This window comes from Hesperophylax consimilis, chromosome 25 (genome assembly GCF_061612785.1).
Source record: "Hesperophylax consimilis isolate HC1 chromosome 25, BYU_Hcon_1.0, whole genome shotgun sequence".
NCBI lineage: Eukaryota > Metazoa > Arthropoda > Insecta > Trichoptera > Limnephilidae > Hesperophylax > Hesperophylax consimilis.
Genome location: NC_142860.1, coordinates 28,197,240 through 28,224,235, shown reverse-complemented (window position 1 = coordinate 28,224,235; position 26,996 = coordinate 28,197,240). Strand labels below are relative to the sequence as shown.

At 34.8% G+C, this 26,996-nt stretch overlaps 1 protein-coding gene across 1 annotated transcript; it reads left to right on the top strand.

The window, feature by feature from the left end:
- Positions 1–2,701: 2,701 nt before the first annotated feature.
- On the top strand, positions 2,702–11,992 carry Loxl1 (Lysyl oxidase-like 1). The gene is made up of 6 exons (XM_089647028.1): positions 2,702–2,974; positions 5,338–5,484; positions 7,950–8,218; positions 9,487–10,013; positions 10,842–10,999; positions 11,605–11,992. Exons 1-6 carry the CDS (start codon positions 2,779–2,781, stop codon positions 11,820–11,822), a joined length of 1,515 nt encoding a protein of 504 aa, XP_089503154.1. The 5' UTR covers positions 2,702–2,778; the 3' UTR covers positions 11,823–11,992.
- The last annotated feature ends 15,004 nt before the right edge of the window (positions 11,993–26,996 follow it).

Sequence of the window (26,996 nt, the reverse complement as noted above, 5' to 3'; positions counted from 1 at the left end):
CCAGTTCCTGGGTGGAAAGTACAGGGTTTTCCAATAAGAGGTGTTATTTTGAATAGCCCGCTATTTCGGTAGATGTTACAATATTAAATAAAATAAAAATATAAAGTGATGTAGTTTGTTCTCAGTCCTCCTCACTAGGTATTCCTGTTCCGAGGCAGACTGTAGGTTGTTGTATTTGTGTTGATCATGATTTCCTCATTTTCTAATTTGTTGGTTCCCACAAAATATAAAATAAATTAAGCAAAAAGTATTTATGTTTGTTGTCTGTAGGTTGCGTTGGGGTTACTTCATAATTTTTCATCTAATGATTTCCCCATCTTCATGTTTAGTTAGCCATAATTTGATGTCTTTTTAAAACTATTCTATATCCATGGTGTTTTTAATTTCAATAGGAAGGGCATTATATAATTTTATAGCATGTTTTTAAGTTAATTTTATAGTTTAGTGGCAGTTACGTATTTATATTATTTTAATCTACCATGGTCCTAGAATAACCAAAGAATAGTCATATATTTATTATGATGTGGATACATACTTCGGTATGATTATTTACGTTTAAGCTAGTACTCGATTTAAGAGAAAATAATACCACGTTTTTCTTTAAATTTTCTAGATTAAAAATGAGGTAATTTTTTGGGCTCAAAACCAATCTTGTGAATACAATATCAATGATGAGAACAGTGGCGTATAAAAAATTCCAGGCTGGGGCTATTATTGTTAATTGGGCTTTAAATAACACAATAAATAGTTAAAGAGAAACATTCCAGGCTTAAATAAAAAAAGAGCTCAAGAAAAAGTCATGTAAACTTTCATGCATTGCTGCCTACTTTTTTATTTGTGAACACTGAAGAAGAGAAGAGATCCAACTTCCCGGAACTAGTGCGATTATGGCATATCCATTCGGGGTTGGCTGAAGGGAATATACGAAGAGATATTAGAACAGAACAACAGATAATAGAACTTCTTCAAATTATTGGTAATTCCAGTTAAAAACAAGATTGCAGACCTTACGAATGAATTAACAGGTTTCGTGAAAAACTTTTAATAAATTAAGAATATATTTTCATGAACACGTGTTCATGAAAATTCGAATATTTTCACATTACTACAAAAAATCTTTGTATCGTCATGATATATAATCAAGGCAAAACGATAAAACATTATTTTTATTATTTTTTTATTTTACACACTCTATATAAGTTCTGATAAACTAATTTGAGCAGTTTGTCTAACGGGTTCTTTACATTATAAATCTTATAATAGTGAGTTTACAGTTACATTTTTACAATTATATAAAATTTTACAGAAATATAGCAAAAGAAAATTATGAAAAACATATAACAATTTTAAAAGTTTTTAGAATAATATATCATTGTAAGCTAATACAAATTAATTTTTTCAGTAAGCCAAGTCTTCAGTAAGTTTACAAATTGTTTGTTTTGGGCACAGTTTTTAATTTCAGCAGGTAACGTATTAAAACAATTAGGAATTATATAGTTTAAAGTTCTTTGTCCATATTTTAAATTGATGTTTTATTGATAAGACATGTTAATTTATTGTGAGGGCAAAAAACGATTGTGGGGAAGAGACGGAAGTGGTTTATAACATCTCAGTTTCATCTTATTATTTTTTTTCATGAATTAAAATGTCCCCGAGCGGCTACTCACCCTGTCACGGGTGCGTTACGCCCCTGCTTCCGACTATTAGGTCATGTACACATCTGTAGTCATCAGATGAGATACTTATTAATTGTGTCCATTGCCATATGATTTTATGCGGAGTTGACACTGGCAATAGTTCAAATTACTTTAATTATGGTGGACGTCAATCTTGGTGTCTGTTGCTAACCAGAACCAACAGTGTAAAAACTTTGATTTACATTTCTATAAAGTTTTATATGTGATGCAATTTTTCACAAAAAAACAACTAATTGAATAAGTTAATCAGATGTGTTTTATTACGAAAGCAAGTGTATCTAAGTAGTGATTAGTGATTTCGACAGTTCATTTCGGATTCAGTTTTTTTTATATATTTTGAAAATCGTAGTGAATGCAAAATTTTAAATACAAATTCATATGGTACTTTAGTAAAAATTGACGAAATTTATGAACTTTTTTAAAACCACGAAAACATAACAACTTTCCAAATACCTATTAGGGTCTGCAGTCTATATTATAAGCTATAGTTTTTATTTATTTATTTATTATTATCGTGACAGTATAGCTATAGAACTTATGCAACTATTGTTATGCCACATTGAGACGACTTATTTATATGGTACGAACGAATTGTCTTGAATAGTTTTAACGTCATTACAAAACGATTAAGACAAATCTGCATCATCAGGGGAAAAACCAAATTTCTAACAGTAGGTGCCACAAAATAATTTATTTTCAAAGTAAATTGGTTTCATGTTTTACCGAAAATATTAATAAAAATCACTTTAAACACGATACAAATAAAATCATATAAATAAGTCACTTCAATGGGGCATAACTACAGTTTGATAATGGCCTTGAATATCGAAAGAGATGCCACAACAGTTAAAACTAAAATACTTTCAGAACTTAATAAAATCATTATTAAAATACATTTTCAAAAATCGTTTTACACGGTTTTATACGAGTTTTTAAAAGTACGATAAAATAAAGTAATTTAAAAATTAACTAGATCAGAAAATTGAATGGGTGGAAATGATAAGAGTCAAAAGCTGTAAAAGTGCTTAAAAATAAACAAAAACCTTTTTTCGTGGTGAATTCGTATCTGCAGTTTTACAAAATGGCGAAACATCTATTACAAAATGCAGTCTACACCGTGATAATACTAGTGTGCCTTTGTGTATTGAGTGACAGTGTCAGAAGTGTGACAGACGAGGAGAGGAAGAGGAAGGCCAACCTGATACAACAGTTCCTGAAGAAGTTCCAGAAAAGGGATGGCCACGTGAGACTTGTTGGGGGAAGTAATCAGTTTGAGGGTGAGTTATTAAGAGGAAAGGCTGCGCGACCACAAAAGAAAGACCCGTTGTCGATGACAATGCATTCCATCAATAACGCGACTCGTTTTAGTCACTCGATTTAGTATACCTAATTTAGGGGAAGAAGTTTTAATCCTCCCCAGGGATTGACTTTTAAATTTAAAATGATATTTTAAAAGTTCACAGCAGTTAAGAGCCAGTTCCTGGGTGGAAAGTACAGGGTTTTCCAATAAGAGGTGTTATTTTGAATAGCCCGCTATTTCGGTAGATGTTACATTTTTTAACATTTGACAAGTAGAAACTACGTTATTAATAAAAATGGAACGATACACGCTTTACCAACGCATAGAAATTATTAAAATTCACTATTATTAATTATTAGAATTCCATCGAAAAATCATCTTGAGTGATGAGGCCCATTCCACCTCGGTGGCTTCGTCAACAAGCAAAATTGTCGCATCGGGGGCTCGGAAAACCCAAAAGTTATTGTTGAAAAGCCTCTTTATCCTCAACGTGTGACTGTTTGGTGCGGTTTATGGTCCGGCGGAGTCGTTGGACTTTACTTTTTCGAAAATGAGGCTGTAACAACAGTTACGGTGAATGGATTGCGCTATCGAGAGATGATTAATGATTATTTATGGTCGGAATTGGATGGTATTGATCTGGACAACGTTTACTATCAACAAGACGGCGCTACGTGCCACACAAGCAACGAAACCATTGATCTTTTACCGGAAAAGTTTCTTTGAATATCAAAATAACACCTCTTATTGGAAAACCCTGTACAATCCTCAGTCAAACATTACATATTTTGAAATATCTATGTATATATTAACAAATATACACATATATATTATAGTAAGGTTGATTTTTTGTAATATCTGCTTTCAAATGCAGAATTTAGTTTTGGGTTACGTTCAAATCAGCGAATCTACTTAACCGGGAAAATATCTAAGTAAATCACCAATCTGACTGGTAATTTAAAGTTACTTAACGACAAAATCTCAAAATATTCTTAAAGTAAAACTAATCCACGATATTTGGTTATTATTTTATAAAACTCGTCATGATAATTGTAAAATAGATGATAATTTTTTTTTAATTTGGAATGCAAAATATAGTCTTAATAACTTTGTGATGAGTTATACCCATCAATATATAATAATACTAACAAAACTAAACTAGACATGAAATAGTACAAGACAAAGAAAGGTAACGATGTCAACTGGGAATGGAACTCAGGATCTCTGCCTTACCGGGACAACGCCTTAACCAACTCGGCCATTGGGACTTAATTTACAGAATTAACAATATTTTCCTCAACTAATTTTCGCACATTTTCGGGTGCTGTCTTTTTGAATTATCACAAATTTCTAAAGAATTTATTCATAATCTATATAGTGTCTCGGATAAAAATACCTTATATTAATTTAGACATTTTTTGAAAGTCTATATTAACATAATAACTATATGTTATTTATACATGTTGAAAATGTAAAATCAAAAATTTCCCCGATAACTGATGTGATCTATCGACTCCAAGGTGTGCTCCCCACATCTCTACTGCGTGCCACATATTATGCTATGATCCACTCTCACCTGAGTTATCTAGTTAGTATCTGGGGCACCATTACCAAAAAAAAAAGTTCCGAAATACAAGTCATACAAAATAGAGCCGTACGGAATATATATAATCTACCATGGGTTACACATGTCAAATATATATACTCACAGACACAAATACTTCCTTTTACGATTCTGCCAAAGTATAACATCACAACTGCCATTCTACAAATAATTCAACACTCCTCACACACTAACACTAAACAAGTCTTTAATTCCGACATACACCAGCACAAAACTCGATCACAAAATGAAATACACTTATCGTCATCTACTTACACGACTAAATTTGGAATTAACTCCTTACAATACATTGCACATAAGCAATACAACAATATTACCTAGTAATCTAAAACTTCCGGCAACGAGCAAAAAAACATTGGCAAAAGCTATTAAAAGCTATTTCCTCAGCAGTTATTAATGATTGACACATTATTTCTTTGGAACTCCAAAATAACTTTTGCGTTTATTTATTTTAATGTATTTATGTTGTCTTGTCTTTAATCTAATGTTGTCTTTACCGAAATGAGTTTTGTAAACCCAATGGGAATAATACATTTTAAAATTTGTAATCATTTTGTAATGTATTATATTGTAATAAATAAATAAATAAATAAATAAATAAAATAAATTAATTTTCAGCTTTTATTGGAACAGCTTTTCTTTAAAAACTTTATGAGGTTATATTCATCAATGTAATATGTCATCGAAGAAGAAGATAATGCTATGTTTGTTCTCAGGGAACGTGGAGATTCTGCACAACGGCAAATGGGGAGCGGTGTGTGATGATGAGTTCGGGAACGAAGAGGCCTCGGTGGTTTGCGCTCAGTTGAATTTCGGTACAGCCATTGGATATACGCACAGTGGGCGATTTGGACTAGCAACCAGTAAGTAATATTTCTCTCTAATGTCTAATATATCCATCTTCCACAAGACAATATGATAAGTTACCGCACGGTAGAACAGATGTTCTAACACACATAGCATAACTGCTATGAATGGTGCTTGTAAATGGTGCCTACTTTCTTAAATCGCTTTTGGGAACAGCTCATATAGTTTCATAAAAATCGTTCCGTCTCCCTTACTGTCATGGTGAGAAATATGATCTAAACGGTTAGAAAGAGAAAACACCACGCTTTATATATACATATAAAAGTTAACCACATGAGAATTAAAATAGCAATCATAGGTTGAATTTAAAAAAATTAATTATTTAATTATGAAACAACAAAAAAGTGAGGTTTCAAAAACGTTTGTAATATATTTGTCTAAAAAAAGTGTGTATCATCAATTTTTTGAGTTTTTGTATTTATAATTTTAATATTTAAAAAAAACATATGTTTATTTCTTTCTTTAACAGTAAAATTCGTATTTCATATCGTATTTCATCTTATTTTAGGAACAGTTTTTGTTTACGGATACGTAAAGAAATATTTAATTTATTTGGTTTGACACTTTTTAAAATGAGAAAATTGGTAGGCGTGCCTGTAATATGATAAATATAAGTTTTCTGAAATACTGATTTTTACACACAGATTTTTACAGGTGCATTATACTGCCGATGTATTTTTTCTATGAATACCATTCTCACATTGTCAGAGTTTTATTGTGTGTCGGATGCTGTAATCGAGTGGACCAAATACTTCTGTAGAACATCTGACAGTGGATTACGTGCAAACATTCAAGGTTTAGGTTTAGGTGAATCAATGCTACCTACATTCATTTATAACAAGTTCAGGCTTGCGATGAATTGGCGTTTTTCTAGCCAAGTTCTGCAAAGAGTATTTAACAATGCGTGGAACCCATAGACATCTAAATGAATGGACGAGCTATTCAGCCAATTTCGGGAGGCGCTGGAACCGTCTCACTTTGGGTGATTTGTCAACAAATGAATCTCACAGTAGACAGATAACTTGCATTGTAATATAACTATGCAGTCCCTCAAAATAAAATCTGCTTACGAATCACTAGTCATTTTTATAATGACGCGATAATTGCTGGTTGCGTAAAAACTACATATCCCAAATCGGATAAACAAAAGTTCGGGCTTGTTTCCAAAATTTGATATTTTGTTACAATATTTAGTTAGATATTTTTGCAAATTTTGCAAATTTAGCCAATTCACTCAATTTTACCTTCGCTAAGCCAGGCGATTCGTTTAGGAACGAACATTCTGACCCTGCACAGAAAAGTCCCACAATGGACAGCGCTGAAAACCTTTGTCTTACTTTAGCAAACTTTACTTTTCTGCGAATGATCTGCTTATTTCAGTGTGCGCTCTTCAGTCGTCAGTGTACGACTGATGTCATATTTTATTCAAAGCATTCTCGAACCCTCCTGGAGCCAAAAGTATGGTCAAGTGGTTTGCCTCCAGCTCTTCAAAATGATACCCAGATTTGATGTTAGGCAAGTCTATTAATTTGAATGTCTATGGTGGAACCAGATTATCGGTAAAGCTACATAACATATATTTATTAGCTGCATTATACGTATTCGATGAAATGTGGAAATCCGGTCGTTGTCCTGGCCTTTATTGATAAAATGACAAAATGTAGATCCGGATGTACCTAGTTAATAATACGAGATGTAAATTCTTGCCAAATGTACTATTTAATATGCAACAAAAATAAGTATTGACAATTTATTAAGAATCTCTTCAAATCATGGTAATCCGGTTAAAAACGGGATTGCAGGCCATTTCCTGATAAAATTTTATAACATTCCTAATATATCGGAACACGTGTTTCACATTTGCCTTGATAATATGTAATGACGAAATGCGAAAATATTACGGTATTTGTGAACACGTGTTCCGATATCGTGATAATATATTCGTATTTCACTAAAAGTTTATCGGGAAAACTATTAATTAATTTGTTAATGGCCTTCAATCCCGTTTTTAACCAGATTACAAATAATTTGAAGAGATTCTAATAAATTTGTAATAATTATTTTTTTCCGCACATTTATTGTAAACCAGGGTTCAAGAAGCATGGCTTTTATGTTATTTTATATTTTGAAAAAAAAAACATAATACAAGGAAGATACAAAGTGGCACTTAAATGAAAATAAAGAATAAGAAAATAGAGAAAGCAGAAGGAGAAAAATCGGAAACCGGTTTTTATCGAGAAACAAGTTATCAATCTGATATGATTGTGCAATTACACATCTGCCTTGATGATGGACACTGTAAAGCTGTCCAAAACGTTAGCTAAAGAAGGAGGTAGCGCAACACGGCATATTTACCCAAAATAAATCACTATAAAAGTTATCAATTTGATCGTGCTAGACATCCAGAAATAACATTTGTCATCCCTCAAGAATTCTTTCATACATTTTTTGTAATATCCAGGAAAGTACTGGATGGACAATTTATACTGCGATGGTACCGAGAGCGGCCTCAGCCAGTGCAGATTCGACGGTTGGGGCACCAGTGACTGCACTCCGGAGGAGGCTGCGGGGGTCACCTGCAAGGACCCCAAGCCAGAGGCCGCCCCGGAGAAGGAGGACTTCAGAGTGGACCTGCCGAAAAGGGTCAAGACCCACATCAAGGAGGCCAACGGAGGGTTCATAGAGTACAGAATCAATGGGGGGAGGGCTAGAGAGGAAGGGAGGGTGGAGGTATGAAGTCAAATATATTATAAAACAAATAATAATAAAAAATATATATATTTATCTGAAACCGCACATAAGTCCCAACTACTCCCAACTGTCTGGAGCCAGTAAGATTATGGCGTCCCAAATTGGGGTATAGTTGGTCACCAAACACAGCCAAAGTCATTTCAAGTCACGTTTCATTTTGCGAATGGTTATCTTACAACACGGCGATACCGAGAGTATCTTCCACTCTGGAACGTGCCACAAATATAGTTACTATATATTATTTTTAATGAGTAATTTGTGAAGTAACACAACTTCAATAAATTTAAATTAACTTGCGCACGCCGGGATTTGAACCCGCGACCTGAAGTTTGCTAATCGAGAGCGTTACCCCTTGCCCATAGAAACCGTTGGCCTTTTACCAAATCCCACGATGAAATTTTCAAATTAATTGCTGTCTAATTTGTTTAGAAATCATTCGATGAAGATCTCTGCCATTGTTTTTAATTACTTTATTTTATTTTAATTAAACATTAAGGTCGGAAATGGTGCCACGGGTACGTCAGTCGCTTGCGGTAAAAAGTATGTGAATGAATGAAGAGCTGTAGTACCACGCCCTGCATACGAGAAACATCGGTCCTGCTCGACGTGGTCGTGACGACGCTCGTGGTCGGTCCACCGATGGTACGCGTGGCCCTATTTCTAGCCTAACAATATTTTAACCAATAATAAACATATATGCAAAACGTTCAATTGAAAGATATCTGAAGCAAGGTCATGTTATTTAATAGAAGAATAGTAGAGTTTTCCGAGTGGTAGTACCAATGCTAGATTAGTTCTGCATTTCAGAACAACAAAACTGTGCCGTTATCAGCAAAGCAGTTTTAAGGGATATAACCAGGGATAATACCCGAAGTTTCTAAGATATACATATCTCATTTTATCCATTTAGATAGAATGAACTCAGCATTCTCACCTCACTACTATGCTATAAAGATTCCAATTTGTCCGTTACGACAAAGGAATCATCAAATAGATTGTCCATTTTTGCATAGTCTAGAGCTAGAGCTAGAGTCTCTTTCTGGTTTCTAGGGTGTCTAGACTAGAGATGATAAATTTAACAGTAGGGTACACTTGACAACTTAAATAGAAGCAGCGGTTGTTATGTACTTTTTTAAATAAAGATTAGTTGTTATTCAAAAGAGATAAAACATTGTTATGCCCAAATTACTGAAATAATTTCTGATATGACACTTATATTGAATTTATATTGATAAATTTTCTTCCAGGTAAAATTTCGTGGAATTTGGGGGTCCGTTTGTGGTGATGGTTGGTCTTTACTAGAAGCCATGGTAATCTGCAAAAGCCTTGGACTAGGCTACGCCATGAGTGCCGTGCAGACATCTTTATTTGGCGGAAACGCTTCTTCAATCGTCCTCAGCGGAACAGAGTGCACAGGAAGTGAAGACAGCCTCTCGCACTGCCTCCATGACGAGATAGGAGAAGTCACCTGCCCTGGAGACAGGAAGAACCTAGCTGGAGTAGTCTGCATCAGAGAAATGGCTGATTTGGTATTCGACCATAACGAATTGATGAGAACAGCCCACCTCGAAGACAGGCAGTTGTTCGCTCTGCAATGTGCCATGGAAGAGAATTGTTTAGCGAGCCAGGCTTATGTGGTTCAGAAGGAACAGATTGATTGGTTTACAGAGACGAGAAGATTGCTGAAGTTTACGGCAAGTGTTCTGAATATTGGAACAGCGGATTTCAGGCCATCCATTCCAAAGCATCTCTGGGAGTGGCACATGTGCCATATGTGAGTTTATTTTAACTGTTGATTTGAAGTTCGTTTGGATTCTATGGATAAATTAATGGAACCATGGATTGCGATTCCTGGTTTTGTTAGAGATTGAAAAACTTGGATTTGATTTTACAGGAAAACCTATCGTGCTTTCTTTGGCCGTTATTAAATTAAGTAAGCACCCAGTGTGATGATAAGGTTCAAGATTCTCATGATCCATAGTTTGTTTTTTGAATTTTGGAGTATTGAGTTGGGTGGTATTTTCTCATTTTTTGCTAATCAAAAATTCGGACAGCCTTGCATTGTTCACCGTCAAGGTAGATGACTATAATATCTATACTGTTGTATTTATGGGCACTGTGGTGTTGAACTTAATTGATGACTTCAGAAGGAGGAGAAAGCATAAACCGCTCAATACGACAACGGACAAGCAACATAACTGCAACTGTGATAGGTCTGACGTAGATAGATCATAGAGGTTATGGAGTTATTCGCCAAAAATCGGTAGTATATAAGGTTGTCCATTATAGAAATGACGTAAGCCTTCTGGCCGTCCTATACACTCATTATTAAACTATTTTTAGTCTAAATAAAATATACCAACGACGTTTTGTTGTGAAGAAGATATCCTTATTATTAAGATCCATACACAAAAAACTCTCGCAGCCGGTAGAACTTGATCCGCACACAACAATACCCAATAAAAAAGTTACATGATTTATGCAACCACTGACAAAATTCGTGTAGAAAAAGACATAAGATAATGTAAAAAGACATTTTTTGTAATGCGCATGCAAATCTCTATTGATTATTGCTAACACTGGTGATTTGCTGTACCTTCAGGCACTACCACAGTATGGAGGTATTCGCGACCTTCGACATAATGGACGAGCGTGGGCGTCGCGTAGCTGAGGGGCATAAAGCATCCTTCTGTCTGGAGGACAACACGTGTCTGCCGGGGGTGGAGCCCAAGTACGCGTGCGAGAATTATGGGGACCAAGGTATGTCACAGATTTTTTCACTGTTTCTGGTCACTTTAAACCAAACCTTGCCTTCTTTAAAACTTAAGCCATATTTGGAGAAATTGGTTCTATTGAATTGCCTACAGCATAATCGACTTTTCAAGGTTTTTCTAACATCTTATAAATGGATTTATTCATATATACATTTAAAAGCTGCATTCAGTGAAATTATCTTCATTACAAACCGTTAAATAATAAAAAAGTTTAAACATAAAATTATCTTTGAATACAACGTAGAATCATCTTCTTACCGTCTAAGCATCACTAATTTCTGAACACTGTTTGACTAATGTCAAAAATAAGCATTGCAGCATTGTGTTGTTTTTTTGTTTTCATTTTCATCAATATTCTAGTGAGCCATTTTGGTGTTGCCATATCGAACCTTTTGAATAAACGCGGCACCATCAATTTTTGTCTAATAACCCTTGTAAGACTGTACTTACGCAACGGTTTAGTGTTATGAGATGACTGAAGTCTTTGCTAGATGATACACAAGAAAGTAAAATCATCCTGTCTCTCACAAGTCAAATGTATACCAATTTATATCATCTGAAGAAATAAATAAATTTTAATATTGTTTCCAGGGATCTCGGTGAACTGCTCAGATGTGTACAAGTACAACATAGATTGCCAATGGGTGGACATATCAGAGCTATCCCCCGGTCAGTACACAATGAAGGTGGCCGTCAACCCCGAGCTGAAGGTGCCTGAGATGTCCATAGACAATAACGCAGCCATGTGCAAGCTGCTATACACTGAGACCTATGCCAGAGTCTATGATTGCATTCTGCAGAGGCCTTGATTTGAAATGAAAAGCAATCGTTGATTTAGATAGATTGACCAAGAAATATTAATTAATGATACTTAGAAAATTGACACTTTACTAAAATGACAAGCATCCATTTCCTTAAATCTTCCACTCAGCCAAACATCTTCGGTCTTGCAAAGTGTTTTCATCATCATATATGTAATTTATAGATGTATTTATTTTTAGTTATGTTTTAGAATTTATTTGTGGCTATAAAATAACATGTTATAGATCTATGATTTATTTAATAATTATATTTCACCGTATTGAATTGATTATTATTTTCGAAAATTTGTGTAATCGGGGGTATTGTGGGGGTTAATGCAAGAAGAGCTCTGGTTTTGGTAGATTTCTTGGTCTAAAATGTTTTTTTAGGATATACAGAGGCCACAAATACATGTAAATGGCTGTCATAGGTTTCTACAGCTTTCAAAGAATGAATATTTTCGAGTGCTTTCTGACACCTAGCTCGAATTATCTTCGAAATGACGTAGGCACTTTTAGAATTATGTCCCAGATTGATACCTACTTTACTTCCACAACATATTTAAATGTTACTAGACACTTCACCATCGGTCGTTGGAACTTGTAGGTAAACATATTTAAATGTTATCGAAGAAAGCAAACACTTTGTGGCTTGAAATTGTATATTTAAATGTTATTAGACACTTCACCGTCGGTCGTTGGAACTTGTAGGTAAACATATTTAAAGACACTTTACCGTCGGTCGTTGGAACTTGTAGGTAAACATATTTAAATGTTATTAAACACTTCACCGTCGGTCGTTGGAACTTGTAGGTAAACATATTAAAATGTTATTAGACACTTCACCGTCGGTCGTTGGAACTTGTAGGTAAACATATTTAAATGTTATTATACACTTCACCGTCGGTCGTTGGAACTTGTAGGTAAACATATTTAAATGTTATTATACACTTCACCGTCGGTCGTTGGAACTTGTAGGTAAACATATTTAAATGTTAATAGACACTTCACCGTCGGTCGTTGGAACTTGTAGGTAAACATATTTAAAAGCCTGAAGGGGTTAAATGTATCAAACATTAGAATGTGAAGAAAAAATTGTAGCATATTTTCTTAAAGTATTATTTTTTTTAGACATTACAAATAGTTACATTGGTTATGCAAAAAAATCGTAAATCGTTTTGAGCTTTTCTTTAACTTTTTACTGGTGCGATTTTCAGCATATTATGCCGAGTTTGCAAAACATCTTGAGTGATCGCACGCCTTAACTGCCATTTTTGACTCCCAGATTTTGTGCATTTACGGTTTTTTAATATTTTTTTATAAATACTAAAAATATAGGATAAACGGTAAAATATAGGTGAATTCATTGGCACTAAATTCATAGACACTAAAATTAGTTTATGTGTCTCAGTTGGCGAGAAATTTTCAACTCGATCACCAATCATTCAACTCATTCTCCAGTTATTTACGCGAGCACTCGAGTGGTTATATATATATAACCACTCCAAAAAAAAAAAAAAATATATATATATTTTTTTTGTTTTATTAATTTTATTTTAGCCATTTGTACATCCAACTTAATAAATGTATTATTTATTATTAATTACAAACAAACATTTTTACTATTTACTACAATTTCTTTTGATTAATGTGGCTCCTTTAATCCAGTTTGACTCTATCATTTGGTGCAGACTAAGGTTCCCGGCAGCCCATTATAAAATTGCATTCCTTTGTATGGTTAATTGATTTGTGAATTGGCTTTGTCCTTTTTTGGTTCTTGTGAATATCCTTGTTGCATATAAAATACTTTGGTATAAGGTTATTTATTATTTCATGTATTAATATCACCGCGGTCAAGTTCAACATCTGTTTTACTGTTAGAAGTCTCTTTATCCAAACTTTGCTCTTCCATACGACCAAATCACTCGTTTAATGCTTATCAAGTAAATACAAAGGAAATCTCGGATCTTATTAAATCTCTCAAACCAAATTGCGCGTTGGGACCGGATAACATTTCCAATCAAATACTGATAAATCTACGAGAATACATACTTATACCGCTTCAACACATTTTCAACCAAAGTTTTAGGCTCGGAATCGTCCCTGATCACTTAAAAATAGGATGTATTACTCCAATACATAAATCGGGAGACAAAACTCTGATATTAAATTACAGACCAATCACTTTGCTAAACTCACTATCTAAACTTCTAGAAAAAGCTATGAAAAAAAGATTACTTGCGTACCTTGAAAAACACAACCTGCTCTCAAGCCGTCAATTTGGATTTCGTGCCAAAATGGGTACAGAAGATGCTTTATCAGAATTAACCAACTACATAGTGAAAAGCATAGATGGCGGATCAAAGGTGATTGGGGTGTTCTTAGACCTAGCAAAAGCTTTCGACACCATTTCGCATAACTTACTACAACAAAAACTCAAAAATATCGGTATAACTGGTCAACCGCTAAAATGGTTTGTCAGCTACATTGAAAAGAGACAGCAAATAGTAAAAATAAATAAATACAGCAGTGACAAAGCAGATATCAGGTATGGAGTACCGCAAGGCAGCGTTTTGGGTCCCATACTATTCCTCATATATATAAATAGTCTAACTGAGATAAACCTAGGAAAAATTGAGTACAAAGTAATCAGTTATGCAGACGACACTGCAATTTTGTTCAAGGCACAATCATGGGAAAAGGTATTCAAAAACACAGAAACAGGGATGACTGTAGTAAATAAATGGCTACAAAATAATCTACTAACACTGAACATTTCAAAAACAAAATATCTAACTTTTAGCAAAACAAAGGCTGGTCAACCACATAGCCAACCACAACTACATCTTAACCCCTGCACCAATATTTCGTCAAATAACACATGCTGTACTTGTGACAAAATTGTTTATGCAGACAATATTAAATATCTAGGTTTAACTGTTGACCATAAACTAAAATGGGATCTCCATATTAATATATTATCAAAAAAAATACGAAAATTATCATACATCTTCAAAACAATACGAAACATCATGTCATTAAATCAACTAAAAATATATATATTTCGCACTCTGTCAAAGTATTTTAACGTATGGAATATCAGTTTGGGGAGGAGCAGCAGATACTTACCTCAATTCTCTTAAAATAAATCACAAAACAATAATTAGAATTATGTTTAAAAAACCTTACCAACATCCGACGGAACAGCTAATGATCAAAAACAAATTACTAGACGTAAATAAACTATTCATAAGGAAGATCATTTACAAAAACTGTATCAAAAATTCACATCTCCACATACCTCACTCGCAAAACACAAGAGGAAAAATTAATAAGCACTTTCAAGTTCCCGATATCAAATCAACTTTTGCAAAAAAACACGAATCTTACCTAGCACCACACATTTTCAATACCTTCCTAACACAAACAAAAACTTACGTCACCCCAAATAATTTGAATTGGCTGTTCAAAAGATTTGTATTATGGCTGAATGAAAAGGAAAGAACAGATATTCAAAATATTCTAAATAAATAACATTTCATACAATTTCTCACGAAATTATATAATATTCAAATAAAACAAATGCGAGAAACTGCAATTTTGCAATACTAATTATCATGTAACCGCTATATCTATATTCAATTGTCACAAAATTTAATTTTACTTTTATCTATGTTACATAGGCAATCTTCTCATGGAATGTAACTAATAAAAAAAAAATAATAAAAAAGTATGTATGTAAATATTTAATATACCACCACATAATTGTATCTTTTTGTCTTTTTACATACATATATATATATTTTTTTTAAATACATAGATTTCTTTTGGAACAAATATAATATGTGATTTACCCGCCTCGGAACAGACTTTGTCTAGTGAGGCGGGTAAAAGAAAAGAAAACAATGTAAACAACCATAAAATTAAATAAACGCCCGGGTTGCCGGCACTGAAACTGAACTGAAAACTGAACTGTTGGTCAACTTAGTTCCTTTAAAATTTTAGTTACTTTTGCAAATCTATTTCACTTAAGTATTTTTCTCATTGCTCTATTTAGGAGAATTTGCAACTTATGTTCTTCTCTGTCATTACATAAGTGTTGTTCGGTGGGGTACTATTATAAACATATATATATTCAAAATTGTAAGAAAAATACCATCATTCGCGTGATTTTCTCATTATTATGTTTTGTTTAAAACATAAAACTGGAGTAAAGTGATAAATACTGTAGTCATATAACCAGCGACCTATGAACAAAATAAATATTAATTAATTATTGTTGGTATTAACAAAACGGTGTAGTGATTAAAATTTAGGATACTATTACTAATCAAAGTGTACCAGGTTTGGTCATAATCATATCATCCAAGCATCAAGTACAAATTGTGCTGGATGGTGTTTAAATCCATCAATGAAATGGCCCCACCCTACATCTCTGAACTATGCGTCCCGGAAAACACTGGTCTGAGGCAGTCAACTCTTAGATCAGCAACATCATCAGCTGTAGGCAGACTGATGGAACCTAAGCGCAAGCCAAATACTAAGTTTAGTGATCGCGCTTTCGGAGTATCTGGACCGAAGGCTTGAAATAAACTTCCTCCGGAACTAAGATCCATAACAAGTCCAATAGAATTCAGGTCTAAACTAAAAACTTACCTTTTTAAGCTGTCGTACCCTTAAATTAAATATACCATTCCTAAGAGAAAGTCCAGTTATATTCAATTTTCCAAGTAAGTCCTAAATCCTGTATCTAAATTTCGCTAATAAACAATTATATAATGTTAATTAAGTGTTAATCTCAAGTGACCTACCAGGTAAGTATTGTACTGTATATTATCTCCATATATAGTTAGTAATAACAGAGATCATTGTAGAAATGTATTATATATTTGTACAGCGCCCTTGAGGTGATTTTGCACAAAAACGGCGCTATAAAAATCATCCAAATATTATTATTATTATCATTTAAACGATGAAAAACAGTTTTTAATATCTAAGGTTCGTTCATTAGCAAATTATGCAACAAATAATATCTAAAATTTATGAACACTTGATTAGAAAAATATTCCACTATTGGTTTCAAATGCTGAAGATTCAAACAAATATTTTAGAAAATTTATAATTATTTTTATGTGAAACCAAACAGTCCCAACTGCTCTCAACCGTCTGGAGTCAGTAGGGCTATAGCATCTCCAATTGGGGTATTTTGAGAGGCTGAAGGTTATAGTGAGGAGAATTAGATGGGAATAGGAAGGTGGGGAAGTAGCTAACTATTCAGATCTGGTCACCAAATATGGCCAAAGCCATTTCAAGCAACGTTTCAATTCTGAATAGTGGTCTTAAACTAGGGTGATACTGAGAGTATCTTCCACTGTGGAACGTGCCGCAAATATTTTATATATAATTTTGTGAGTAATTTTGAAATAACACAAATTTATTTGTGCACCCCGGGATTTGAACCCGGTCGGTTTTTTTTTAATTTTTTTTTTACATTAACTCCGCACAGGAGGCCACGAAGAAAATAATTTCCCTCATGGTCTGTGTCATCTTAGGGGATGCTGTGTGGAGGGTCTTTTTGAGAAAATAAAGTTCTGGGAAGGAAAAACAGGCAAAGAAGGCAAGAACCAAGCAGGAGTGACCAAAGGGTCTCCCCAAACCCTCCAGATCTGGCACGCCACGCAGCTAGTGTGGTGGGCAAGCGCATATTGACCACACCTCACCTAATGAACCCGGGCACCCCTGCTGAGTCACCAAACTTAGCGCACCACTTGTGGTGACCAATGTCAGATGTGTTGGTTATCCAATAAATGGTTCCCGGGCACATATCAGAATATCATTTTAATTACCTACTAAATTAATTCACAATTCCAAATTTCAACACCACAAAATTTTCACAAGTTTTCGTGATTTTTCAAGTTCACTTACGGTGTTCGTCTCTCTTATTATTTGTCAACAAAAAATACAATAGAATTGACAATATTTGTTTTTGAAAGGCCCGAGGCAAATATTTAATAAATAATTTCAATGAAACAAATCCTACAATCATAATATCCTGCGTTTTATTATATTTATGACTGAAAAGAAAACTCACCGTAAATATCAAAGTGTTGTCCATTTCCAACATTCCGATTTAAATAAATTTCGGTCTGCGATGTCGGGCGTAAGTTGAAAACAAATTTACCTAAAACATAATTCTATATTTTGATCACCTGAGCGATTTTCGGCAAATTGTGCAATTTATAGAACTTAAAAATATGTGATAAAGGGCAAAATCTTGTTGGATTTATTGGCTTTAAACCACAGTAAGCAGTAACAAAATAACATGGGAGATTTGATTCGAATGTTGAATGGAAGGGAGGCAATTTTAGATATTCGGCTTGATAAAAAATAAGATATTTGTTAAGATAGAAACAACAAAAAATTTGAAATCTAAATTTTCCAAGATCACAGAAAGTAACTGAAATCCGGGGAAGAAACAAAAGTAAATTAAAAAATAGGTTTATTTGAAATAAGAGTGGGAACTGATAGAACCACGGCTTCATAGTTTGTATCAAGGAATCAATTAAGATAGAAAGTAATATTTTATAAAAACGTACTTATCCATCAACATAAACTTTAACCTACTTACTTTTTTCAAAATACGTTCGTTTCGTTCAGTCACCATCATTTTATGTGTGATTGCAAGATTCTTCATAATTATTATATTAGTGGTTGTTACCCGGCTTCTGTCATCCACCCATCGCTAGTCTACAGTTTGGGAGGCGGGTATGGGTACCGCCGCCCCGGGAACCATTTATTAGATAACCAACACCTCTGCCACAGGTCGCTCCAAGAGGTTCGCTACATTTGTTGATTTAGCAGGGGTGCCCGGGTTCATCCGTGTGTCTGATCGGGAGGCTGGTTTGAGGAGACCCTTTGACCACTCCAACTGGTCTCACGACCCATTTATACGTCACTCCTGGATACACTGATCCCTAGATTCCTACCTACCCCTCATACCCCTTTCCTTCCACTTTTTCCTCTCCTTAATAAGACCCTCCACACAGCATCTCCTAAGATGACATAAGCTCTGACAGAAATTATTTTCCTCAAGGTCTGAGTAGCGGCATAAACCTCTCTTCTGATCTGCAAGGAGGTCTGAGGAGGAAGTCCGAGCATGCCCAGAAGAAAGTTAGTAACCTCACGTAAAGAAATCTCAGAAACTAAATATGGCTTTTAAAAAATATTTTTCCATACTGCGTTATACTAATAGTTATTAGTAATAAGTTACACGGGATTCTCCGTAATGCAATAACGTGTGACCGACAAGCCCGCTAATTTAACTATGTTGACACGTGTGGTTTTGCATAGACGAGACAAATATGCATAGGAAGGAAGGCAAGTATTTATCTAGGGAGGTAAGCTCAGACCCAGACTGACCAGTCTACACGAGGGAATTTCCTAAGAGGGTGCTATTTGGATTACGTTCAAATATTTACTCAAGTATAATTTAATTTAAATATGGATAATACTTATCTTTTTGATAATTATTATGTTTATTCTGCAAGTTTTGTTATTTTTTGTTATTGAAATGAGTTGTAGTCGCAGCACATTTTACAAAAAGTTATACGCTTCTAAATTAAATTATACATAGTTAATATAATAAGTATACGAAAATCACGAATTGTAATTGACTATGAATAAAAAATTTTGTAAGTTAAGTGCAAATGGTTTTTGTTATATCTGCCTTTACTAAGCAGACTTTGGTGTTGGGAACTCTTTGAAATTAGTAAAAGGTTCTTATTATAATTGCATTTTTTAAGTTACAATAAAAAGGTCTGGATTAAACTATACTGTTCATTACCCGAAGGTAGGTAATTCTCTGGCTCCCGAGGAGCTTGCTCTCTCACAATATATCTCACAAGTACCCGTTACACCCTAACGACATCTGACGGACTGTGGAGTAAGCTTTATGAATAGCGCCATCTATCGATTAAATACTCAACTTTATTACCATACATCGTTGTTTTTTCATGATTTATTAGTTGAATTAATTAGTTTCATACATTAGAAAAGAATATCCAGGTTTAATAATTGTTCGTAGATGATATAATATGTTGTGATTGTGTTAGTGATTGGTGAGTTATTTGCTGCATTCGTGTCGTTGTTATTGGTATATAGTCTTCTTGTATTTGTTGTTATTGGTATATAGTCTTCTTGTATTTGTGGTTATTGGTATATAGTCTTCTTGTATTTGTTGTTATTGGTATATAGTCTTCTTGTATTTGTTGTTATTGGTATATAGTCTTCTTGTATTTGTTGTTATTGGTATATAGTCTTCTTGTATTTGTTGGACATTATTTGTCTCTACACGGAGAAAAATGATTCTTTTGAAAAATTGATAGAATGCCAATTTCCTGTTAAAATATTAGTCACTATTATCTGTTAAAATATTAGTCACGTGGAGAACCCGTGTTCTTTTCCAAATAAATATCATGACGGATTGCGAAAATATCAGTATTTTAATATAAATATTTGTATGAACACGTGTTCCGCCGTCCTCACAATATATTCGCTTTTAACTAATAACTTTGTTGAGAACTCTGTCAGTCCCTTTTTAAAAAGGAAAACCGATGATTTGACCAGATTTTAAATAAATTAACAATATTTCATATGTATGGTAGTGAGACATAGAACTGGAGAAAAAGGATGGGAGTAGATGGAATGCTGTAGAAATGAGATCCCTCAGGGATATGTGTGGTAAAAGCATGTATGATCATGGAACAATGTGAAGATCCGCAAAGGCTGCAAGGCTGGTGTATGCGTAGGTAATTGTAAAGATTCCGAAAAGGATGCTTAGATGGTTTAGCAATGTAGAGCGAATGAACGAAGAAAGGAGAGTAAAGAGAATATATGTCGAGGAAGCGTACAGTAATGAGGAAAAATGGTGGGTTATGTCAAGAATCAGAATAATATAAGACTATGTGAGAGACGACAATGTGAATGAAATATTGATTGTGTTACGAAACAGAATTGTGTGGTGTTGTATCCTCTCAGTCTACCCCTGCGAGGAAACTGCTCCCAACCATCTGGAGCCAGTGAGACTATGGCATCCCCAATTGTGATATTTTGCGAGGCTGAAGGTAGTGGGGAGTGGTAAGAGATGGGGAGGAGGAAGGTAGGGAATACCTATTCAGATCTGGTCATCAAACACGGCCAAATCCATTTCAAGCAACGTTTTAACTGTGAATGTTGGTCTTACACGTGGGCGATACTGAGAGTGTCTTCAACTCTGGAACAGGGTTTACAGAAGTGAATAAAATTACGCCCGCTTGGATCTGAACACGCGACCTCCAGCTTGCTAGTCGAGAGTCATACCCCTCGACCACGGAGGCCGTTATAAAGGTTTTAACCCTTCAGGCTAACTTGTTCGCTTTTGGGAACACCTCATATGGTCTCATAGCAATCGTTGTATCTCCCTTACTGCCATGGCGAGAAATATAATCTAAACGGTTTTAAAAAGAGAACACGCCACGCTTTATATTCAAATATGAAACCAAAGGTTCCGAACGCAATTTGAAAAAAAAATTAAAAAACTTCGATAATTTTTTAAGTGATTATTTTTATATGAAACGACAATAAAGTGCGTCGATATATTTTTCGTTATCAGTAATTTAACAAAAATATTTTTTGTATTTAAGATAATAAAATTAGAAAATTTATTTTGTCACATTTTAAAAGCAGTTTTTAGTTTTTGGATACGTTCAAAAATATTCCATTTATTGGATTTTATTGCGAAACGGAAATATTCCGTAATTCTTGTCAAGATAGAAAAAAGGTGAACGAAGTGAAGGATTTAAAAGTGAAGGAATCCAAAAGTCGTGCAGTTTTTTGTGGGTTATGTCTCAATGTTGTGAATTCCAATTGTTAGTATGTAGGTAATAGAATATCTTTATTGTAGTTTTATAAAAGATATTATTTAGATCGATATACAAACTCAAAAATTAATACTTGAAAGGGATTTGCTGTTAAAATAAAATAGGTACCTACAAGTATAAAATAAAAAAATTGAAGTAATAAGAGTCGAAAATTAAAAATTCCAACTATTTTTGGCCTGTTCTTTTTATAATATTATAACTAGTGGTTATTAGAATCACACTAGTTTTTTATAGAGCTTATAGGGAAGGAACAGGGAAGCAGTCTGAATAAATTAGTAGATGTAGGCACACACGAATGTACACCACGTTGCTTGAGGTTATGAACAGGGCCGTCTAAAGCCGCGAACGGAGTTTGGCAGCCCCTTTTTATAGAGCTTACAGGATATAATAGATAAATAGGATGATATTGAGAGACGTGCTGTATATTATTTTAAAGAATTATTGTATGGATGTACGCCAATTATACATAAAAACGTAGTCAAGAGCCTTACGTTAGTCGCACACGAGTGCTATACATTGACGTACCTACTGGATATACGCCAATTATAAATAAAAACGTAGTCAAGAGCCTTACGTTAGTCGCACACGAGTGCTATACATTGTCCGACTGGATATACGCCAATTATACATAAAAAACGTAGTCAAGAGCCTTACGTTAGTCGCACACGAGTGCTATACATCGTCGGACTGGATATACGCCAATTATACATAAAAAACGTAGTCAAGAGCCTTAAGGTAGTCGCAAACGAGTGCTATACATTGACGGACTGGATATACGCCAATTATACATATTATTTTATTATTGAGTTTTCAATTATACATATTATTGAGTTTACGGAGAAGCAACAGGGAAGTAGTCAGAGTAAATTAGCAGAAGTAGGTACACACGAGTATGCCAACTAATCCATAATGTAATTTGGAGATACATTACGAACATTTAAAAGTTTAAGACACGCAACAGATAGTAGTATTTGTGATGATTTGCAAGACACAATGCCACCGTGCTTTGATTTGTCGGGATCATGAAGTTAACCCCGCTCGTCTGGCATCTGAAGTAACCCACCCTCCAGCCGCATAGTCAGCAGGTTTGCGTGTGTGGGCTCACTAATACAAGGAAGGTACGGATCAATATTGCGAAACCCAGGCCGGGAGAGAGTTGTGGGATTTTCCTGGGAATTGCAAGGAAAACTATGCGAACTTGTTAAAAAGACATAATGCATTGTTTGAGCGTGTCTGTTTTGATAGCTGAGATCCTTTGATTCATGAATCATGTAAAAAATGCTTTGATTAATGTACAAAAGAGTCATTAAATTTATTGTTTTGTTAAATTTGTTTTTCAATATCGATTTCTTTATATGTTTTAAACAAATCTACAGTTTTATTTCGAGATCGATGAAATTTTGCACACTTGACCTTCAAAACAGGAGAAGGTCAATGTTTATATGAGATTTGGAAAAACAACTCCTTCCCCACTATCCCATCCATTAAAGCAGAATTTTGATGCATCTTGATGAAATTTTGAACACTTGACGTTCAAAATAAGAGGAAAATTACTGTCAATTTCTGAATTTCCGCGTATAGCCCTGGCAACGCCGGGTCATACAGAGAATCAATTTATATATATTGCGTTCCGGCGTAGCTTTATATTTTCTATAAATGTATTGTAAGTTCCGAGATTGATGAAATTTTACACACTTGATCTCCAGATTAAGAGGAAGGTCACTGACCATATGAGATTTCAAAAAAACACCCCTATCCTCTTTTTACTCTACTTAAAGAAGAATTTTAAACTAATATCTTGATGAAATTTTGCACTATTGTCGTTCAAAATAAGAAGAAAATCACTGTCCACGTCTGATTCCAAAAAACTTTGTGTAATGCCCGGGTAACGCGGGATTTTTTTAAATTTTTTTTTTATGAAGCATGAAAATTGAATTTTTATGATGTTAATTAAATTTTCATTTCTATGTGACACTTCACACAAGCGTTCCTGTGCGCACAGTGTAAAGGCTGGGGATCAATGTCGCCACCCGGTTGGGCAGCGTTGTGAGGCGGGTTAAGGTAGGGGCTGTAGGAAGGGATTTATTAACGCGAGTCTTGAAGAGGCCCGTAGGAAAACAGATGCCGGTAGCTCGTTTCACGAACAAGGCGGCTTACACAAAACGAGTCGAAGAAGCGGCCCGTTCTCATGAAGCCAACGTCAACCGTGAACGGGTGTTCCGCTCGTGTATGTCAAGTTTCACCCACGTGCACCGGTGCACCGGGGATCAATGCTGCTAGCTTCTTAGAGCAGGCTCCATTAAAATATCCGTAGAACAGACTCAGCATGCCGGTATTTCGTCTGTGTAATAGAGATGCCAATTGGTCTGTTAACAATGGATCGTCAATTAGACGGACGGCCCTACTTTGCACAGAATTGAGTAGGTTTATCAAGTATTGTGGGGCTCCAGCCCAGAGGTGACTCCCAAATTCAATCGAGTTGCTTCTAATTGATTTTTTTTTAAATAACATTTTATCACTCGATTTCGCCAGAGTTTTTTTTAAATCGTAATGAATGATTTAAACCCATCGCGTCAGTCTTTAAAATTACTCGGAAGCAACATGGATTTTATAAGTTTTTTTTTGGAAAATTAAATGCGTCATGCGTCAATTTAAAAACGCTGACAATTATTTTTGCCGTCTAAATTTTAGCGACGCCTTCGTTTGCCCTCGCCGCCCCTTAGTGTCCTCGTAAACCAATTAGTTTCTTTGATTCTGGCTTCTTCCTACCGGCTGCGCCAATGTATTGTGTTTTCATTGGCCGAAGTTATTGTAATCTTATTAACCGTGTAAAGGTTAACAATCAATGGAGTAATTTTATATTTTCTTAAGGTGCCAAGTAATGGTACTTTACCATATGAATATTGTATACTTTTACAATCCACAAAAGCTTAAAAAGCTAAAAAACCAAAAACCCAAATAGTACTTCATTAACAAAATAAAACTGCTTTTGACACAAAGCCGTTTTGTTAAAACACCCTGTGCTCTCGTAAAGTCCGTCCCACGAGCTTGCCGTCCCCCTCAGTCTCGCCGGAATATATATAAGTCCGTCTCTACATTTCGGCATCACATTATTTTATTTCTACGCCAAGGGACATTCTGCAAACGTCCCGGTCCCCGAAGGAATCCGACTTTCCGATTTTTCGGCACTCTGGTAGATGTGTCATTTCTTCAGAAGTTCTTTGGTACAGTCTGGGGATTTTTCACTCAACAAACACAATCCTGAAAAAACATAATGTTGCCGGATTTAAAGCGGTTTGTGTGTGTTTTTCGCATTAGCGACATTGTTGGGGTTTGTAAGGTTGGATATATATTAGATATTATCGTTTATAATATTGACATTCAAATTTTACTGATTTCGGTTTGGACCATGATCCTGATCACGATTTCGATATTTCAGCCCGTTTGGTACCATAAAGCCTGAAAAAATGGCTTTTAAAGTCTGAACCCAAGTCTTGCACAAGTGCCTGTTCCTGTTTTAATACGATCGTTTTGCATTTTTTCTGTTTGTAAATTTGTTTGTACGTTCCGTTTGCGGTTCAAGATGGAGGCCGTTTTAATGTTTCAGTAAAAAATCGTCGTGTCAAGTCAAGTTTCTTACTCCCATGTTTTCAATATTATTGAATGTAACTGCCTGAAGAAAACTTTGAAAAAATAATTATTGTCATTTAGATGTGACGTTTCTTTGGACAAATTGTATAATATTCCTTATAAATTTTTAATAAATTGTGTCAAATATATGGTTTATAATTAAATAGGTAAGTATGTATTTAAGTACATAAATACAAATCTAATGACTTCAGACGAAATTTATGTTTTGATTTAATAAGTAAGAGAAAATTATAAACACTCTTTTTTGGACTGTTGATGATATATAAAATACATAGAACTACTAGTATAAACTATAATATAAATGTCAATCTTTAGAAGAATAGTTATCCGAGTGATTTTTTGTAGAAATACAGACATGCATTTTAAAGAATCCATGATGAGCACCTGATGGTTTTTATTTAATTTATTTATTATTTTGTGAGTAGATACCGCACAGGAGGCTAAACTGCTGTCAACCGTCTGGAGCCGGTGAGACTAGAGCATCACCTATTGGGAAGGAGACGAAAAGAGGAAGGTGAGGAAGTACCTGGCTATCCAGATCTGGTCACCGAACACAGCTGATGTCTGTGGCCTTTAACTGCCATGTGGAAGTTACTCTGGTGTAAGACCACCATTCAGAATTGAAATGTTCAATTACGTTTCAAGTTACGTTAGGGTCCTTATAAACAGGACCAAATTTCCGCGAGCTGAGCCACGAATTACGGGAACAAAAAGAACAAAGCTACTGATAGCAGAGTTTCGCACCGATTGGGGTTTTTCGTTCCTTTCCCACAATTCACGGCTCAGCTCAATTTGACGTCGTAAGAAACGTTAGTCTCACTGGCTTCCAGACGGTTGGGAGCAGTTGGGGCTCTTGTGCGGTATTCACATAAATTGGGTGATATTGAGAGACATGCTGAATATTATTTTAAAGAATTATTGTATGGATGTACGCCGATTATACATAAAAACGTAGTCAAGAGCCTTACGTTAGTTGCACACGAGTGCTATACATTGACGGACTGGATATACGCCAATTATAAATAAAAAAAAACGTAGTAAAGAGCCTTACGTTAGTCGCACACGAGTGCTATACATTGACGGACTGGATATACGCCAATTATACATAAAAAACGTAGTCAAGAGCCTTACGTTAGTTGCACACGAGTGCTATACATTGACGGACTGGATATACGCCAATTATAAATAAAAAAACGTAGTAAAGAGCCTTACGTTAGTCGCACACGAGTGCTATACACTGACGGACTGGATATACGCCAATTATACATAAAAAACGTAGTCAAGAGCCTTACGTTAGTTGCACACGAGTGCTATACATTGACGGACTGGATATACGCCAATTATAAATAAAAAAAACGTAGTAAAGAGCCTTACGTTAGTCGCACACGAGTGCTATACATTGACGGACTGGATATACGCCAATTATACATAAAAAACGTAGTCAAGAGCCTTACGTTAGTTGCACACGAGTGCTATACATTGACGGACTGGATATACGCCAATTATAAATAAAAAAACGTAGTAAAGAGCCTTACGTTAGTCGCACACGAGTGCTACACACTGACGGACTGGATATACGCCAATTATACATAAAAAACGTAGTCAAGAGCCTTAC

Bases quoted from the DNA above. Each gene is read 5' to 3' on its own strand.
- Loxl1 (XM_089647028.1), top strand. From the start codon at position 2,779: ATGGCGAAACATCTATTACAAAATGCAGTCTACACCGTGATAATACTA. The intron at 10,014-10,841 runs GTGAGTTTATTT...CTGTACCTTCAG, and splicing joins GAGTGGCACATGTGCCATAT to GCACTACCACAGTATGGAGG. The intron at 11,000-11,604 runs GTATGTCACAGA...TATTGTTTCCAG, and splicing joins CGAGAATTATGGGGACCAAG to GGATCTCGGTGAACTGCTCA.